This window comes from Sus scrofa, chromosome 2, assembly GCF_000003025.6.
Source record: "Sus scrofa isolate TJ Tabasco breed Duroc chromosome 2, Sscrofa11.1, whole genome shotgun sequence".
Taxonomy (NCBI): domain Eukaryota; kingdom Metazoa; phylum Chordata; class Mammalia; order Artiodactyla; family Suidae; genus Sus; species Sus scrofa.
This window is the reverse complement of record NC_010444.4, coordinates 144,297,574-144,313,520: the sequence shown is the minus strand read 5'-3', so window position 1 is coordinate 144,313,520 and position 15,947 is coordinate 144,297,574. Positions and strand designations below refer to the sequence as shown.

At 47.4% G+C, this 15,947-nt stretch overlaps 1 protein-coding gene across 12 annotated transcripts in view; it reads right to left on the bottom strand.

Moving 5' to 3' along the window:
* ARHGAP26 (Rho GTPase activating protein 26) overlaps positions 1–12,287 on the bottom strand; it is a 476,857-nt gene extending 464,570 nt beyond the window's left edge. For 9 of the 12 annotated variants that reach the window (XR_002342097.1, XM_021085443.1, XM_021085446.1 and 6 more), the window contains exon 1: positions 11,748–12,255. Coding sequence is in view for 11 of the 12 variants with exons in the window: in XM_021085443.1 (XP_020941102.1) it covers positions 11,748–11,901 (154 nt within the window). In the remaining variant the exon portion in view is untranslated. Of the gene's footprint in view, positions 1–11,747 lie in introns of all 12 variants that reach the window. The other 3 variants (XM_013987610.2, XM_021085444.1, XM_021085449.1) reach the window with 2 other exon arrangements.

Here is a 15,947-nt window from a genome sequence, read left to right as displayed (position 1 = left end):
TTATGAGAATGTATTCAGGAACCGTGTCATTTTTGTCTTTGCACCATACGATGAGGTCATCCATTCATACGGTTCATTTTCTCCCCAAACCTAAATCTTTCCCAAGTCTTATTTATTTCAGAAAACAGCACCAGCATAATTGCTCCAACTAAAAACATTTGAATCATGCTTGGCTTTTTTTTTTTTTTTCTTATGGCCCAAATCCAATCGAATAGCAAATCCTGAGGGATCTGCTTCTAAAAACAGCCCCAACTTGACCACCCTCTCCAACGCTGCCCGCCCCCCGCGCCCCGCAGCCCAAGGAGCCACTGCCTCTTCCCTCACCTATTACAACAGCCTTCTCACTGCTCTCCTTGCCTTCATTCTGTTTCACTGTATTATTCTCCAAACGGCAGCCCTCATAATCTCTCTCTTTCTCTTTTTCCTTCTTACAGCCACACCTGCAGCATATGGAAGTTCCCAGACCAGGGATCTAATCGGAGCTGCAGCTGCCAGCCTATGCCAGAGCAACGCCAGATCCTTAACTCAACAAGCAAGGCCAGGGATGGAACCCACATCCCCATGGAGACTATGTCGGGTCCTTAACCCCGTGAGCCACAATGGGAAAAAAACACAAGAAGGATGGCGTCACAGCCTCCCCTGGCTTCCCATCCCACTTAGAATGAAACCCAAAGTCTTTTCTGGAACTCAAGCCCTCTAGGAGGACCTGGCTCCTGGACTCCCTCCAGGACTCTGCTCCAGCGACACGGACGGACCTCCCTGCTGGTCCTCAAACACCCTACGATCTCTCCTGTCTCACAACTTCCACACCTGTTACCAGCACCTGAAACGCTCTTCCTCTAGCCTTGGGCTTGGAAGACGTGCTAAGAGCAGAGCAAGGCATATTTGCTGAAGGAAAGACTTCCTCTGATGGCCTAAGATATACATCTTGGAACACACTGGATTATCATCTTAAAAATTAAAACCAGGGTCCATCAGAAATTCAATCTAGAAAAACTACTCTGTTTTGCTTCATATGGGCACCCCTCCTTCGGCAATGGCCTTGGCAGGATGACAAAGTCACCTTCATGAATTGCTTTTCCCAATAGCTCAGTGGTGTTAACAGCTCCTCCCTGACCCATTCTCATTCTGTCAATTTCTGGGGTTTGTGATCATTAGCTGACACTGGCCAGCAACAGGAACTTCGGCCTGGGGCCTCTGCCCAGAGGGACGCTGACTGGCCTAACTAGAGCAGAAATCTGAGCCACTGCCTTGTCAGAATCACCTTCCAAGCCCTGGGATGTGAAACTGATCAGTCAAGTGCATCTGAGTTTGAAGCAAATGGAAGCTTTTTGGTCCCGAATGAGGGCAAGTGGAGAAAATACACCTAGTGGAGCAGGGTTTACTTAGTCATCAAAAGTTGCATGGGACAAACTCAAAGGGATTTAAAAAAAAAAAAAAATCAAAGATATAAAATAGTGCCCTGGAGTTCCCGTCGTGGCGCAGTGGTTAACGAATCCGACTAGGAACCGTGAGGTTGCGGGTTCGGTCCCTGCCCTTGCTCAGTGGGTTAACGATCCATCGTTGCCGTGAGCTGTGGTGTAGGTTGCAGACGCAGCTCGGATCCCGCGTTGCTGTGGCTCTGGTGTAGGCCGGTGGCTACAGCTCCGATTAGACCCCTAGCCTGGGAACCTCCATATGCCGCGGGAGCGGCCCAAAGAAATAGCAAAAAGACAAAAAAATAAAAATAAAAAAAATAAAAAATAAAATAGTGCCCAGAGTTATTTACCATTGTGGCTCAGTGGTAATGAACCTGACTAGTGTCCATGAGGATGCAGGTTCGATCTGAGGGTTTAATCCCGGGCCTTGCTCAGTGGGTTAAGGATGCGGCACCGCTGAGAGCCGTGGTGTAGGTCACAGATGTGGCTCAGATCTGGCATTGCTGTGGCTGCGGTGTAGGCTGGCAGCTACAGCTCCAAGTTGACCCCTAACCGGGGTACTTCCATATGCTTCGGGGGTGGCCCTAAAAAGACAAAAAATAATAAAAATAAAGATAACATAAAACGGTGCCCAACAGAAAGGTGTGAATAGACATTTCAGCAAAGAAAATGCACCCAGGGCCAATAAGCACATGCAAAGATGCTCAACATCGCTGGTTGTCTGGGAAATGCAAAGTAAAACAAGCGACATCACTTCACACCCACTAGGATGGCTACGATCAAAAAGACAGACACCAGCAAGTACTGATGATAAGGTGGAGAAATTGGAACCTTCAGATAATGTTGGTGGGAATTTCAAAGGATGCTTCTGCTGCAGAAATAAGTTTGGCAGGTTTTTTTTTTTAATTAAACCTAAGTTTATCCACACAACCTAGCAATTCTACGCCTAGGTAGGAAATGAAGCAAGACGTGAAAATCCAGACAAGGTCAGGTTTTTTCCACAGGTTGAAATTATTCTGCATGACACCACACGGCCAATACATGTTATTATACATTTTTCAAAACCCAAAGAATAGACACCGGAGAGTGAACCCTCATGTATAGACTTTAGTTAATAACACTCTATCGCTATTGTAACAGATGTACCGCCAAGAGGAACAGGTGTGAGGGGGCTACACGGGGACTCTCCATTTTCCACTCAATTGTTCTGTAAACCGAAAACTACTCTAAAAAACAAAGTCTATTAACTGTTTTTAAAAAAGAAGAAAAAGGAAGGGGAGGAGCAGAGCTTAAGCTTCAATAGGCAGGCTGAGAGCTACAGATCAGATGCAATTTATTCAATCCGATTGAGAACAGACTAACTGGATAAAAGTGGAAGCACTTTTTTTAAAGCCCATGTTACATAAAGGCTATAAAATCTTGCTTGAATATAATTTGCCGTTGTTTATATTTGTATGAGTAATTCTCCAAATGTCAGCACTGCAAATTACCACCATTCACAAATAATTAGGAAACGCCTTTTTTTCCCTCCCCCTTTTATTATGCACAAGGTGCGAAAGCAAAGCAAAGGAACTGAGAAAAAACTTTTTGCCACCTAACTCCATACCCACTTGTTCTATGAGGATTTTGTGAGTGATACAATGACTCCTACACAAGGCAGGTTGGCACTGTCCATCCTTTGGGAGTGTGTTCCTTTCATGAAAGACTCATTTCGCTACTTAAAAAGCCCACACCAAATCCTGAAGAGGTACAAAAGGGTAATGTGCTTTAAGCACACAACTCTTTTTTTTTTTTAATTACTTCATGAAATTTATCACATTTACAGGTGTACAACAATCATCACAACCATTTCCATTTCCATCCCAAACCTTCCTCAGTGCATCCCCTCACCCCCCAACCTGTCTCATTTAGAAACCATACGTTTTTCAAAGTCTGTGAGTCAGTGTCTGTCCTGCAAAGTTCCTTGTGTCCTTTTTTTAGATTCCACATGGAAGTGATAGCTTGGGATGTTGGTGTCTCCCTGTCTGACTGACTTCACTTAGCATGGCAATTTCCAGGTCCAACCACGTTGCTGCAAATGCCGTTATTTCTTATTTCTTTCCTTTTCATGGCTGAGTAATATTCCACTGTGTATATGTACCACATCTTCTTGATCCACTCCTCTGTCTATGGACATTTAGGTTGTTTCCATGTCTTGGTTGTTGCTACATAGTAAGCACACAACTCTTGAGGCTGATTTTTTTTTAACGCTTATTTTTATGAGCAAAGGGGGTGAACTATTTTCCTTAATAAAGCGCACCCAGGAACAGGTTTTTGGCCTCCATGTTTGATGCTTTATTACCCCGTGAAAAGTGAATCACTTTCAGTTATAAAATAAAGAAGTCACGGGGGGCAATCTACAGCGTGGTGCCTACAGTTAATAGCACTATAGCTAAGAGTCGATCTTAAAAGTTCTCATCACCAGAAAAAAGTTCATAATTATGTATAGTGATGGCTGTTAACTAATGTTCTGCAGTGGTCATTTCATAATGTATTACAAACAGTCAATCATTATGTTGCACACCTAACGCTAAAAAAAGTTCTGTGTCAATTATATCTCAATTTTTTTCTTGGCTGCAGCCCCCAGCATACAGACATATAGAAGTTCCCGGGCCAGGGATCAAACCTGAGCCACAGCCGTGACAACAGCACATCTTTAACCACTGGGCCACCAGGAAACTCCTCTATCTTAACTTTTAAATTTCTCCATTAAAAAAAGAAATGAATGCCAGAAAAGTATGTATTTTCTAAAAACTATCTAAAAAGAGAGAGGATCATTGGGAACCAGCACCACCCCAAAGAGCAACTCCACGGCTTCAAAAAGCCAAGAGACCGTCAGAGGCCTTCACATGCCTCACGGGCCTCCAATGGTTCATTAATCCTACGACGCAGAGAGAAACACAAACCTTCGGAGCACAAGACCGAATCTGAGCTATTCTTTGCTCCCGGGACTCAGAGTCTAAGAACAGCGGGAACAATATTCTCACGTAATCTAGCACCAGCTGCGGGTTTCTCCTGCCGAGACCCTCCTTTCTAGGGTCCAGATCGCTGAAGAACTGGCATCATCACTGCCACTGCCTTTACTGAAGCACTGCAGGTCATGTTCAAGAGAAGGCCCTACAGTCCAGGGTCAGGCTCAAAGCGCAGCTGCACTGCTTCCTAACTGTAAAATGCAGACAAGTCCCGGCCAAGGCTCAGGGGTAACAAACCTGACTAGTACCCATGAGGACCAGGGTTCGATCCCTGGCCTCGCTCAGTGGGTTAAGGATCTGGCGTTGCTGTGAGCTGCGGTGTCAGTGGCAGACGAGGCTCGGATCCCGCATGGCTGTGGCTGTGGTGTGGGCCGGCGGCTGCAGCTCTGATCCGACCCCAAGCCTGAGAACATCCACATGTCACAGGTGTGGCCCTAAAAAAGACCAAAAAAAAAAAAAGAGTACTGAGCTCACAGGATGGTGATAAAGACTAATGATCCTGCTGCCGAGCACAGGGAACTCTATCCAGTCCCTTGTGACGGAACAGGACGGAGGAATGTGAGAAAAAGAATGTATGTATACACGTATGACTGGGTGACTCTGCTGTACAGTAGAAACTGACAGAACACTGTGAATCGACTACAATGGAAAAAATAAAAGTCATAAAATAAAAAAATATTTAAAAACAAAAAAGAAGACGCATGAGACAATGTGTAACTTCGTTTAGGGCCGGGCACTTGGGGAGTGTTCAGCAAACAGGAGTTGCTGGCAAGGTTTCAGGGGTTTTGTTTGCGTGTTTGTTTTTTAAGGAAACTGCCAGGCCTCCCAAGGTCTTCCAGGGCAGATATGCCAGAGCTTGGATGGACCATCAGGTCTGCCTGATAACAGAGGCCTGGCTCCTTGCATTGCGCTCTGCTCCCCAGGTTGGGTCTCCTTGGCCCGCGAATCCCAGGCTCCGAGTTAACCTCTTGGCATCCACTTTTTAAGCGAACTCATTCCTACCCGCATAAAGGGGCTGGCATTGTACATCATGTGTTCTTGGAAGGCGTCCTGGGCAAGGATGTCTACAAAGAGAATATTCACCAAGATTGTTACTGTCCAGAGCCAGACCACCGGGAAATGTGGCTTAATTCATGGAGATGAGCGGTTATCAACCCAGGACCAGAGGAGATTTCGGAAACATTTAAGACGTACATGCTTTTTCTGGAACATATCTGTCAGACAGGACATTTAGAATACGGCAATTAATGACAACCTGCACTATTTAAGAATGTAGCTATGAAGCAATCGTTACCTTTTCTTTTTCCTGTAATGTGAGTTCCGAGTCCCTAGGAACCTCACGAATGCCCTCAAGCAGTTTTTTTGTTTGGTTTTGTTTGGTTTTGTTGGTTTTTAGGGCCACACCTGTGGCTTATGGAAATTCACAGCTAGGGGTCGAATCAGAGCTGCAGGTGCCGGTCTGCGCCACAGCCACAGCCATGCAGGATCTGAGCCACGTCTGTGACCTGTACCGCAGCTCACAGCAGCACCAGATCCTCAACCCACTGAGCGAGGTCAGGGATCAAACCTGCATCCTCATGGATACCCACTGGGTTTGTTACTGCTAAGCCAAAAAACGGGAACGCCACCCTCTAGCAGATATTATTAAAACCACTTAGAGCGCATTCTTTTTTTTTTTTCTTGAGTAATGCACTATCTGAACATTCTTGCACAGGCCTCAGCCAAAAATCTTATAAGTGTGACCTCACTTAAATACATAAACTTTTTATCCATTTTGCCACCTGGGGCTCAAGTTCCAAAAGAGCGAATTTTGCTTTGTTTATATACAGTTAGCAGTAAATATTTCTACAACCCTATTTCTGTTCAAAGATAAATGTCTCTTGAATTTAAGATTTGACAAATAATGGTTAAAAGCTATGGTTATTTTTTTGCTGCATTCTTACTAGACTACTTACTTCAGTTAAAATTTGCTGTGGGTGCCTTAGAGATGTGATGCAGGTCAGAGAGCTCAGAATTAACTAATGGCAAGAGTGCAATGAAAAAGGTATGTCATCCTCAAAAAGTCTCAGGAAAACTAAGGGCATAACTAGAGAAATACAGATACATTTACTGTATTTTGAAAAAAAAAAAAAAAAAAAGTGTCGCCCAACAGGATACCAAGCCCAAAGTAAGGCTTTATTCAGTAGCATATGCTCTGTCCCAGATTGACTGAAAGCCCACTGAGAGCTTTTTTTTTTTTTTTTTGGTCTTTTTGGGGCCACACCTGCGGCATATGGAGGTTCCCAGGCTAGGGGTTGAATCGGAGCTGTAGCCACCAGCCTAGGCCACAGCCACAGCTGCGACCACAGCTGTGACTTACAGCACAGCTCACGGCAATACCAGATCTTTAACCCACTAATCGAGGATCTTTAACCCACTAATCGAGGCCAGGGATCGAACCCGCGTCCTTGTGGATACTAGTCAGGTTCATTAACCACTGACCCATGATGGGAACTCCCTTAGTCTTGTTTTAATAGTCTCCTCTGCATCCACCAAAGTACATGAACTAGAATGAATCCAGATGGGACACCTGGGTTTTTCCTAGGTCATGGTTCAGTCTTTGGGAACTTACCTCTCCAATGAAAGGGAGCTAAAGTTTGCAACCTTAAATGCCAATCAAGAGCTCTCTGCCTGGGGAGTTCCTGTTGTGGCTCAGCAGGTTAAAAACCCACCTAGTATCCATGAAGACGTGGGTTCGATCCCTGGCCTGGCTCGGTGGGTTAAGGAGCCGTCACTGCTGCAAGCTGCAGCATCATTCACACATGCCGGTGGGATCCAGCCCTGCTGTGGCTGTGGCATAGACTGCAGCTGCAGCTCCGATTCAACCCCTAACCTGGAAACTTCCATATGCCACAGGTGCAGACTTAAAAAAAAACTCGGCCTAAAGTTGGCCACCACCAACTAGGAAAAAACTATTCGAATTAAACTTCTGATACCCACAACAGGCAAATCCATATAAACAGAAAATACATCAGTGGCTGACGAGGGCTGGAGGGTGGCAGGGTGGGGAGGGAGGAATTAGGGGAAAATGGTGGGGAATGACTGCTTATAGGAATGGGATTTCTTTTGGAGGTGACAAAAATGTCCTAAGACCGACCGTTGATAGCTGCACAGCTCTGTGAATGCACTAAAAAGCACTGAACTGGATGCCTTCCATGGGTGAACTGTTTCGAAAGGTTAAATTACACCAATAAAGTTGATATTCTAAAATGTGCATTTCTTTCCCATCCCTCCCACCGAAGACCATCAAAAAAAAAGGGCACTCTCTCCATCTCAGAGAGAAGTCAAACTTAAAGGGACAAAGCCCCAGACACACACCCATAAACCGACTCTGAAGGTGGAAAGAAACACACTTCCTGAAAATCCACACCACTTCTCCAAACCAACAGCCAAATGCACTGTCAGTTCTACGGACACCACGTTTGGTTGGCCGTCGAGTCCACGAGACAGCAGGACACGAAGTCCAGCGCATTCTGCAAGATTTTCCTACCAGGCAGCAAAAGACAGCCAGCTCAGCCACTGAAGGGAGGTGGAGGGGGGTTGATCCAGCAAGAAGACTGAAAATTCTTAGCTACCCGAATGCTAATTCTTAGCTATCCTAATGGAACAACGAAGATGTTGGGAGACTTTTTTTTTCCCTTTTGAACTTGTGGGGCTTTTCTGGCATAACCATGACTTTATACAAAGAGGTCACCAGGATTATTGCCACCTGTGGTTAATATATACACAACTATGTAAATTATCAACAATTGACATGAAGGAGGCGTGGGCCTAACTCCTTGCACCCAAATCAAAAGGCACCCGACTGCTCTTAGTGACTCCCTGATGCTGAAAGATAAACAGGGACAGCTACCTTTAATTGAGCAGTGCAACACACCAGGCTTCAAGCTAGGTGCTTTCTTTACAGGCACCATTTCATTCAGGGCTCACAACCCTAGGAGGCCGGTCCGGCCCTTTCCATTTGCCCCGGGAAGAGCTCAGACTCAGGGACTTGTCCAGAGTCAACCAGTAAGTGATGAACCGAACACAGAAAAATCCTAAAACTCTTAATTCTACAAATCATAACTTCATTTTCAGCCTCCATCATCTCCACAGAAAGGAAAAAAAAAAAAGACTAAAACACACAGAATTCTTTTGACGGAGACAGAGATTAAAAAGGTCAAGGAAAAAGTGCCCACAGAACAGGCCTGGACCAATCAGGACAGAAAAAGAGGGACTGGGAGTTAGCGCATCACATAACAACTTTCTCCAAAAGTAGGATTTTTTTTTTTCAATGTAGGTCCCAGATTATTTTATTGCTTCTCTGCCATGTGTCCAGCCCAGAGGTTTAAACTCCAGGGAAAGACTTCAAGGGCTTCCACTGTTTATCAGATTCTCAAGGGGATTCAAAACACAGCCGACTTAGAGGACAGTTTTGCTTCAGGGTTAAGGGCACAGGCTCTGGAATCTGACGACTGGGGTTTCAGCACACTTCATTGTTGTGATGCCTTGAGCAGGTTACCCACCTCTCCGATCTTCAGTGTCCTCATTCATCAAGTGGAAGGAGCAAGAACAATGGTCTAGCTGAACTGTGGCCATTCCTGGAGGCCAGGTTTATTGCCTCAGATTAAAACAAAAAGGAAACCGGGGGAGCTCCCTCTGTGGCTCAGTGGTTAAGGAGCCCGACTAGGATCCATGAGGTTGCAGGTTGAATCCCTGGTCTCACTCAGCGCGTTAAGGATCAGGCCAGCAGCTGTAGCTCCAATTCAACCCTATGCCTGGGAACGTCCATATGCCTCGGGTGCTGCCCTTTAAAAACAAAAAGAAGGAAACCTAAAGCCAGAGATTTCTGAATACTAATTATAAAATAAAGCCCCCAAAACCATAGAGCTGGAAGAGCCTGTACATCATCTAGACCCGTGTTCCTTATATAATTAGGTATTCATTTTTATACACTTATTTTTTAAAACACTGGCTCTACATTCACAGCAGTGATAGAGAGGACCCCCCAAAAATGAACACACAAACACTAACAGGATGGAGTACAATGTAAGAAGCACCTAACGATACAACACGTTGCCTAAAGCCTGGGAAACAGCGATCGCCCCCCGACCTTTAAGAGGTCACATGGCCTACTCCAGCAATGGGAGCAGAAGAGCAGAGGGAGTAGTAGAGCTGGATATTAAGAGATTAGAACACCTAATTACAAGGCTGGTCTACTCCACCAGACAATTTAACTCTTAAATTTCCTCACTGCATTATTTCCTCCTACTCAAAGAAGCCTTCTACCATCGCCCTCCAAAAAAATTAGCAGCAAGCAAATAAACCGCCAGTCACACAAATGCACCTCCTCAAATTCAAGGCTAAGATACAAAATGCACGTCCAAATTCCACCAGGCTTGGTCCAGGAGGTCTAGTCTCTGGCAAGAGAGACAGGACAGAATTAAGAGCTTGGCATCAACAGGAACGCCATCCATCTCTGGCTCAGAGCATGTGGGGGTTCAAAACAGCCCTGTGTGACTGCTGGGTGGCTCTGGGCTAGTGATTCCTCCAAGCCTGTTTTCTCACTTGTAAAATGAATAACGGTACGTGATATAATTCGTGGGTGAAGCAGTGCCTGCCATGGAGTAAGTCTCTTTAGCCACAGCGGCAGCAGAACAGTCACTGCTATAAGCTCAGTGCCGCACAATATCTAGCACAGAGCAGGCACTCCAAACGTTTGCAGAATAAAGCAGAGGCCCAAGTAAAGCCAGCCTGAGAGTCAACCAAAATGCGTGGTCCCAACCTGTAAGTGGGACCCTAACTTACTCCAAACCAGGGGTCACACATTCCCTGAACCAAGGGTGGCCTTGGTCTCCATGCATATGCTTCAGTCTCAGCCTCCAGCAGAGTCCCTGTCACTGAGGAGCTATTAATCTCACCAAAGTTCTATGTTTATTTCATCCCCAAAAGATGGGCACTTGTTGCCCTGGGGCTCCCCTGGCTCCCTCTTCATTTTTAGAAGCAAGAGCTCCCCAAGTGACACCTCAGGCACTTGACTTTAAATCTCCTTTAAAGAGGCTTGGGGCGGATTCTCAGAGCTAGGGCCCCCCTAATTTGCCAAGGCAAGCTTTCTTAGCTGAAAGATATCACTACTAAGATAGGAAGAGGAAAATCAACGATAGTTCCACTATCTCCCTTTATGTTATTCCTGATTCTCAAAACTAAAAGATGGACGGAGACTATTTTTATATGGGTAGACTGAAAAAGCACCCCCCCAAAAAAAATCTCAATGATCCTAGAGCACCCTTGTTTGGCCAGGAGATAAGGCTGGCTCTGCAAAAGACATGGGGAATCATACAGAGAAGGCAAATTTCATTTCTCCCCTGCCAAAAGGCAATTCGCAAAAATGGGTTTACAAAAGGTTCGAGAATCTTTAAGGCTGACTTTAAACTTCTCCATTCTGAGCGGGGAGGGGCGGGGGCGGCGCTGAGGCACTTCCTTCTCAGACCTTCGAGTTTTCAAGGATATTGGGAGAGGTAACAAGGAGAGCGAGGGAACGGCAGAGGGAGAGAGCGCGGATATGTTCGTTCTATTTTTAAACCCTCGCCCACAGTTTAGAGTAAAGGAACACTCTGATTCTGTACTCCCACCCTTATCACCTTCTGCTAAACACAAGAAGCAGAACCTGCACACGTACGTGGCCCTGACTCTACATCTGGGGCTTACAGGCTGCCAATACGCCCAAGAATCGGGAGCTGACCATCCCACCCAGCCCTTCACCGGGCAGCGGCTGTGCCTTTCGGAGAACCCGGCGGCCCTAAGCAGGCTGGAGCTGTGTCCAGGGGGCACATCAGGCACAACCCGCCCTGTCCCGAGGGGAGGCAGCGCCCCCTTGGACCGGCCCGCTCTATTCCCACGGCTGGGCGCCCAGGGGTAGGCAACTCTTCTCCCAGGGAGCCGGAGTGGTGGACGCCAAGGGCTTTCCCAACGGGCTGCGGCGCGCCAGGCATTCCCGTCCCACGCCCGGGACACCTGTGTGCCGCGCACCCACCCTCGGCGCCCCCAGCGCCACTGGCGCTCGGTCACCTCCGGACCACCCCAGAACGCAAGCGACCAGACGGCAGATCTCCTTCCTCATCGAACCGTTGCTAGCTCGCCCATTTTACGCATCCTCCCCGCCTCATTACAAGCATCCACACCGGTCCCCCGGCGCCCGGGAGACAGAAATCCAGCTGGGCGCGAGACCCCCAGAGCTCAGCGCCGCCCGAGGGCCCCTTCCCCCCCGGGTCACCGTCCCTGTCGGGCTAGGGGCACTTACTCTTGAGCGCGCTGATGAGTGACTTCCCGTCCTTGATCAGCTCCTTGATGAATTTGTTGGTCTTGTCCAGCTCCGCTTCGTGCGACTTGAGCGTCTCTCGGAAGTGCGGGCTGTCGAGGCAGCAGTCGCTGAATTCTAGTGCGGGGAGCCCCATGGTGCCCACCGCGCCCAGCCAGGGAGCGAGACTCCCCCGGGGCCCCGGCGGCCCACGGCCCGGAGCACGCACGCGGCGGGACCCGGGCCGGCACCCTCGACGGCCGCCGGCTCCACAGGTGTGGCGCCGGCTCGCCTTCCGCGCGGTGTCGGCAGGCGCGCACGACTCCCGAGCCGAGCCGGGACCCGGAGAAGGGCGGCTGCTCCGGCGGCGTGCAACTGAGCGGCCGGCGAGCAGGAAGCGCAGCGGCGGACCCGAGGCAGCGCGGGGAAGCGAACGAGCAGTCGAGCGAAGGCAGCCGCCGCCTCGCCAGCTCCCCGCCTCCTTTGCTTGTTCGCTTTCCAGCAGCCTCGAGCGCCCTCTCACAGCAGCCTCCGCCGCCCAGCCGGCGTCCGGGCCGAACGAACCTGCTAGCGATGACCTAATCCCAGCCGGACCAATCAGCGCCCCGCCTCAGCCCGACCCCCCGGCCTCCAGGGGACGCCCGGCCCTTCCGCGGCCATGACCCAATCAGCGGGGCCTAGAGGCGTGGTCTGGGCTAGGGGGCGGGCCCACGACACCGCCTAGGTCCGCAACGCAAGCTCCGCCCTCTCCCGCCCGCGCGGTGTTGCAGACCCGGAGCCCAAAGGGTGAGCCCTGCAGCTTGAGCCCCAGTCACCCAGGACCTTGCCTGCCTACTGCAACCCGAATCCCAGTCCGAGATGGTGCGTCTGCAGGCCTGGGGAGTGGAGGAGCCTAGATGTGCTGAGCGTGAAAAATCTGGGAATTTAGGGCTGCAGTTCCCCTCCCACTGCAGGCAATCGAGCTTGCACACAAAATGCAGCCCCTGCCCCGGGAGGACCTCGAGTGCACCAAGCGATCACGTCGCCCCTAGGCACACGCTCCTTCTTCCAGTCGGGCAGAAAATATTTGCATCTTAAAATTACCAGCGCTTCTTGCCTGCAGTCTTCCCGCCCCCTACAGTCCGGCCACTCCCGCTCAAAACCCGCCCACGGCTACCCCCAGCAGAAGAATCTAACATCCTTATGAGAGTTTCAGCTGCCTGTTGTTTTTCTACTGGGTACCTAACACAATTTTACATAATTACGTCCACTGCCTCTCGTCCTACGCTGCACAGTGAGCTTCACGAGCGCGAGCCAACGCAGTTTTCTTGTGCGCTGCGGCATCCCTGACACCTAGAGCAGGGAATGGCATTTAATAAAAGATACTGGGTGGGAGCAGTTTCCCAGGGCTACCTGAGATGCTGTCTCCTGGGCTTAAGTCCTAATTTCACCCCAAATAAAGCTTAACTCTGAAAAAAAAAAAAAGATACTGGGTACTTACCATGTGTGCTAGGGCGATTGATAAACATCTGTGGAATAAATGAATTGATCCTTTCTCGTGTCCCTCTCCCTCCCACCCCCCAATGCATTGCCCTGTTGCCCTTCCGTTCCATCATAGGAATTAATCCAAGCAGTTCACTCACTGCCCTCTCGTCAGGCTGGATCCCAGTGTCTAGTGCTGAACTGTGAACTCCTAGAGGAAAGGGACTGTCCTTGAATAAATTATCTGTATGTCTAGGAATTAGCAGCCCTCCAGTTAGATGGTTTGGTGTGTGCGTGTTTTGCTTTTTACATAACTGCTATATGCAAGCACTAGGTTAAAAGCAAAGATGGATAGCACAGAATGAACTTGACTGCTGCTGGTTAGTGGGAGAGACAGAGAAGAGCAATGGCAAAGCTGCGTGGTAAGTCAAGATGAAAGGCCTGGGTGCTTGGGAACATGGACAAGGGAGCCAGAGAAGGCATCTATATTGAGATTACATGCATAAATGAATGAATGAATGTGATATTTGCCAGTTGTAGCTATAAATTTAGACTTGATAGGAGGCCCAAACAGCTATCAGATGGGTAATTAAAACCCTGAAAATAGTTATCCCTCAGTTGCCAAGAATGAGAAAGATCTGGAATGGAAATTCCAAGAAACTAAATCTGTTTAATCCTATATCTTGAGCACTTAAAAGTAGGTATTCTGGCTCTAAAGTGGTATTATAACACACATCACACCAAAATTTAATGGACTGAAACAACTACGATCATTTTATTTTCTCTCGTAATCTCTGTGGGTCCGGAGTTTGGGGGCATAGCTTGGCTGGGTGATTCTGGCTTCCGGTCTGGCATGTGTTTGCAGTCGGATGGTAACAGAAGCATCTCCCTCTCTTCGAGTGGCCTCAGAGCTTCACTGTGTGGTCCCTCTCCGTGGTCTAGTTGAGTTTCCTCATTGCATGGTGGCCTCAGGACCCCAGTGTGAAACTTCCAGCTCCTCAGAGGAAAGCAGAAACACCTTTCAAGACCTAGCCTTGGGAGTTCCCGACGTGGCTCAGAGGAAATGAATCTGACTAGCATCCATAAGCACGCAGGTTTGATCCCTAGCCTGGTTCAGTGGGTTAAGAATCTGGTGTTGCCATAAGCTGTAGGTTGTAGAAGCGGCACAGATCTGGCATTGTTGTGGCTTCAGCTAGGCCAGTGGCTATAGCTCCGATTCAACCCCTGGCCTGGGAACCTCCATATGTCGCAGGCGCAGCCCTGAAAAGACAAAAAAAAAAAAAAAAAAAAAAAACCTAACCTTGGAAGTCAAACTTTTCTTCTTCCACCATCATTGACTACAAGGAAGTCCCAAGCCCAGATTCAAGGAAAGGGTAATTAGACCCTACTTCTCTTTGCCTAGAATGTGGGTACAATGCACAGAGGAGCAGCAGCCATCTTGCAACCATGAGGAGGAATGCCACATGCTAAGGACTGATGGGTGGGAAGTGAGTGGGCGCCAGATGCGTTGGTGACATCCCTGAGCCCCCGCACTTATCCCCAAAGTGCCTACCTCTCAGCTACTCATCATATACAGAGGAAAAAAAAATAACCTGTTTAAGGCCCATTTGTGGGACTTGCTGTTACTCAAAGCCAAACACAATCCTAACTGATAAAATGCACTAATCACAAAACCTACTTTTCACTTCCTCTTGAAGTCTGGTCATCTGCTTTAATACACAGTCTTTAGGTAGTTTCCAAAATGAAAACTTACTAGTTTTAGAGATGTTTTCTTTTTTTTCCTTTTCCATTATGGTTTTCTACAGGATATTGAATATAGCTTCCTGTGCTACATAGTAGAACATTACTGTGTGCCTCTTTTATGTGCAGTAGTTTGTATCTGCTCATCCCGAAGTCCCAGGTTATCCATCTTCCACTCCCTCTCCCCTTTGGAAATCATAAGTTTGTTTTCTATGCCTAGGAGTCTGTTTCTGTTCTGCAAATAAGTTCATTTCTACCCTTTTTTAAGATTCCACATATAAGTGATATCATATGATGTTTGTCTTTCACTGCCTAACTTCACTTAGTATGATAATCTCCAGGTCTTGCCATGTTGCTGCAAATGACATTATTTCATTCTTTTTTATGGCCAGGTAGTATTCTATCATGTATATTAACCACATCTTCTTTATTTATTCATCTGTTGATGGACATTTAGGTTGCTTCCATGCCTTGGCTATTGCAAATAGTGCTGCTATAGACATTGGGGTGCATGCATCTTTTTGAATTATAGTTTTCTCTGGATATATGTCCAGGAAGGAGATTGATGGATCATACAACAACTATATTTTCAGTTTTTAAAGAAATCTCCATACTGTCTTCCATAATGACTACACCAATTTACATTCCCACCAACAGTGTAGGGGGGTTCTCTTTTCTCCACACCCTCTCCAGCATTTGTCATTTGTAGACTTTTTAATGATGGCCATTCTGACTGGTGTGAGGTGGTACCTTGTAGTTTTGATTTTCATTCCTCTAATAACTAGCGATGGTGATCATATTTTCAAGTGATTATTGGCCATTCATATGTCTTCTTTGTAGAAATGTCTACATAGGTCTACTGAACAATTTTGATTGGGTTGTTGGTTTTTTGCTAAGTTGTATGAGCTGTTTGTATATTTCAGAAATTAAGTCCTTATTAGCTGCATCATTTACAAATATTTTCTCCCAGGCTTCAGGTTGTCTTCACTTTGTTTACAGTTT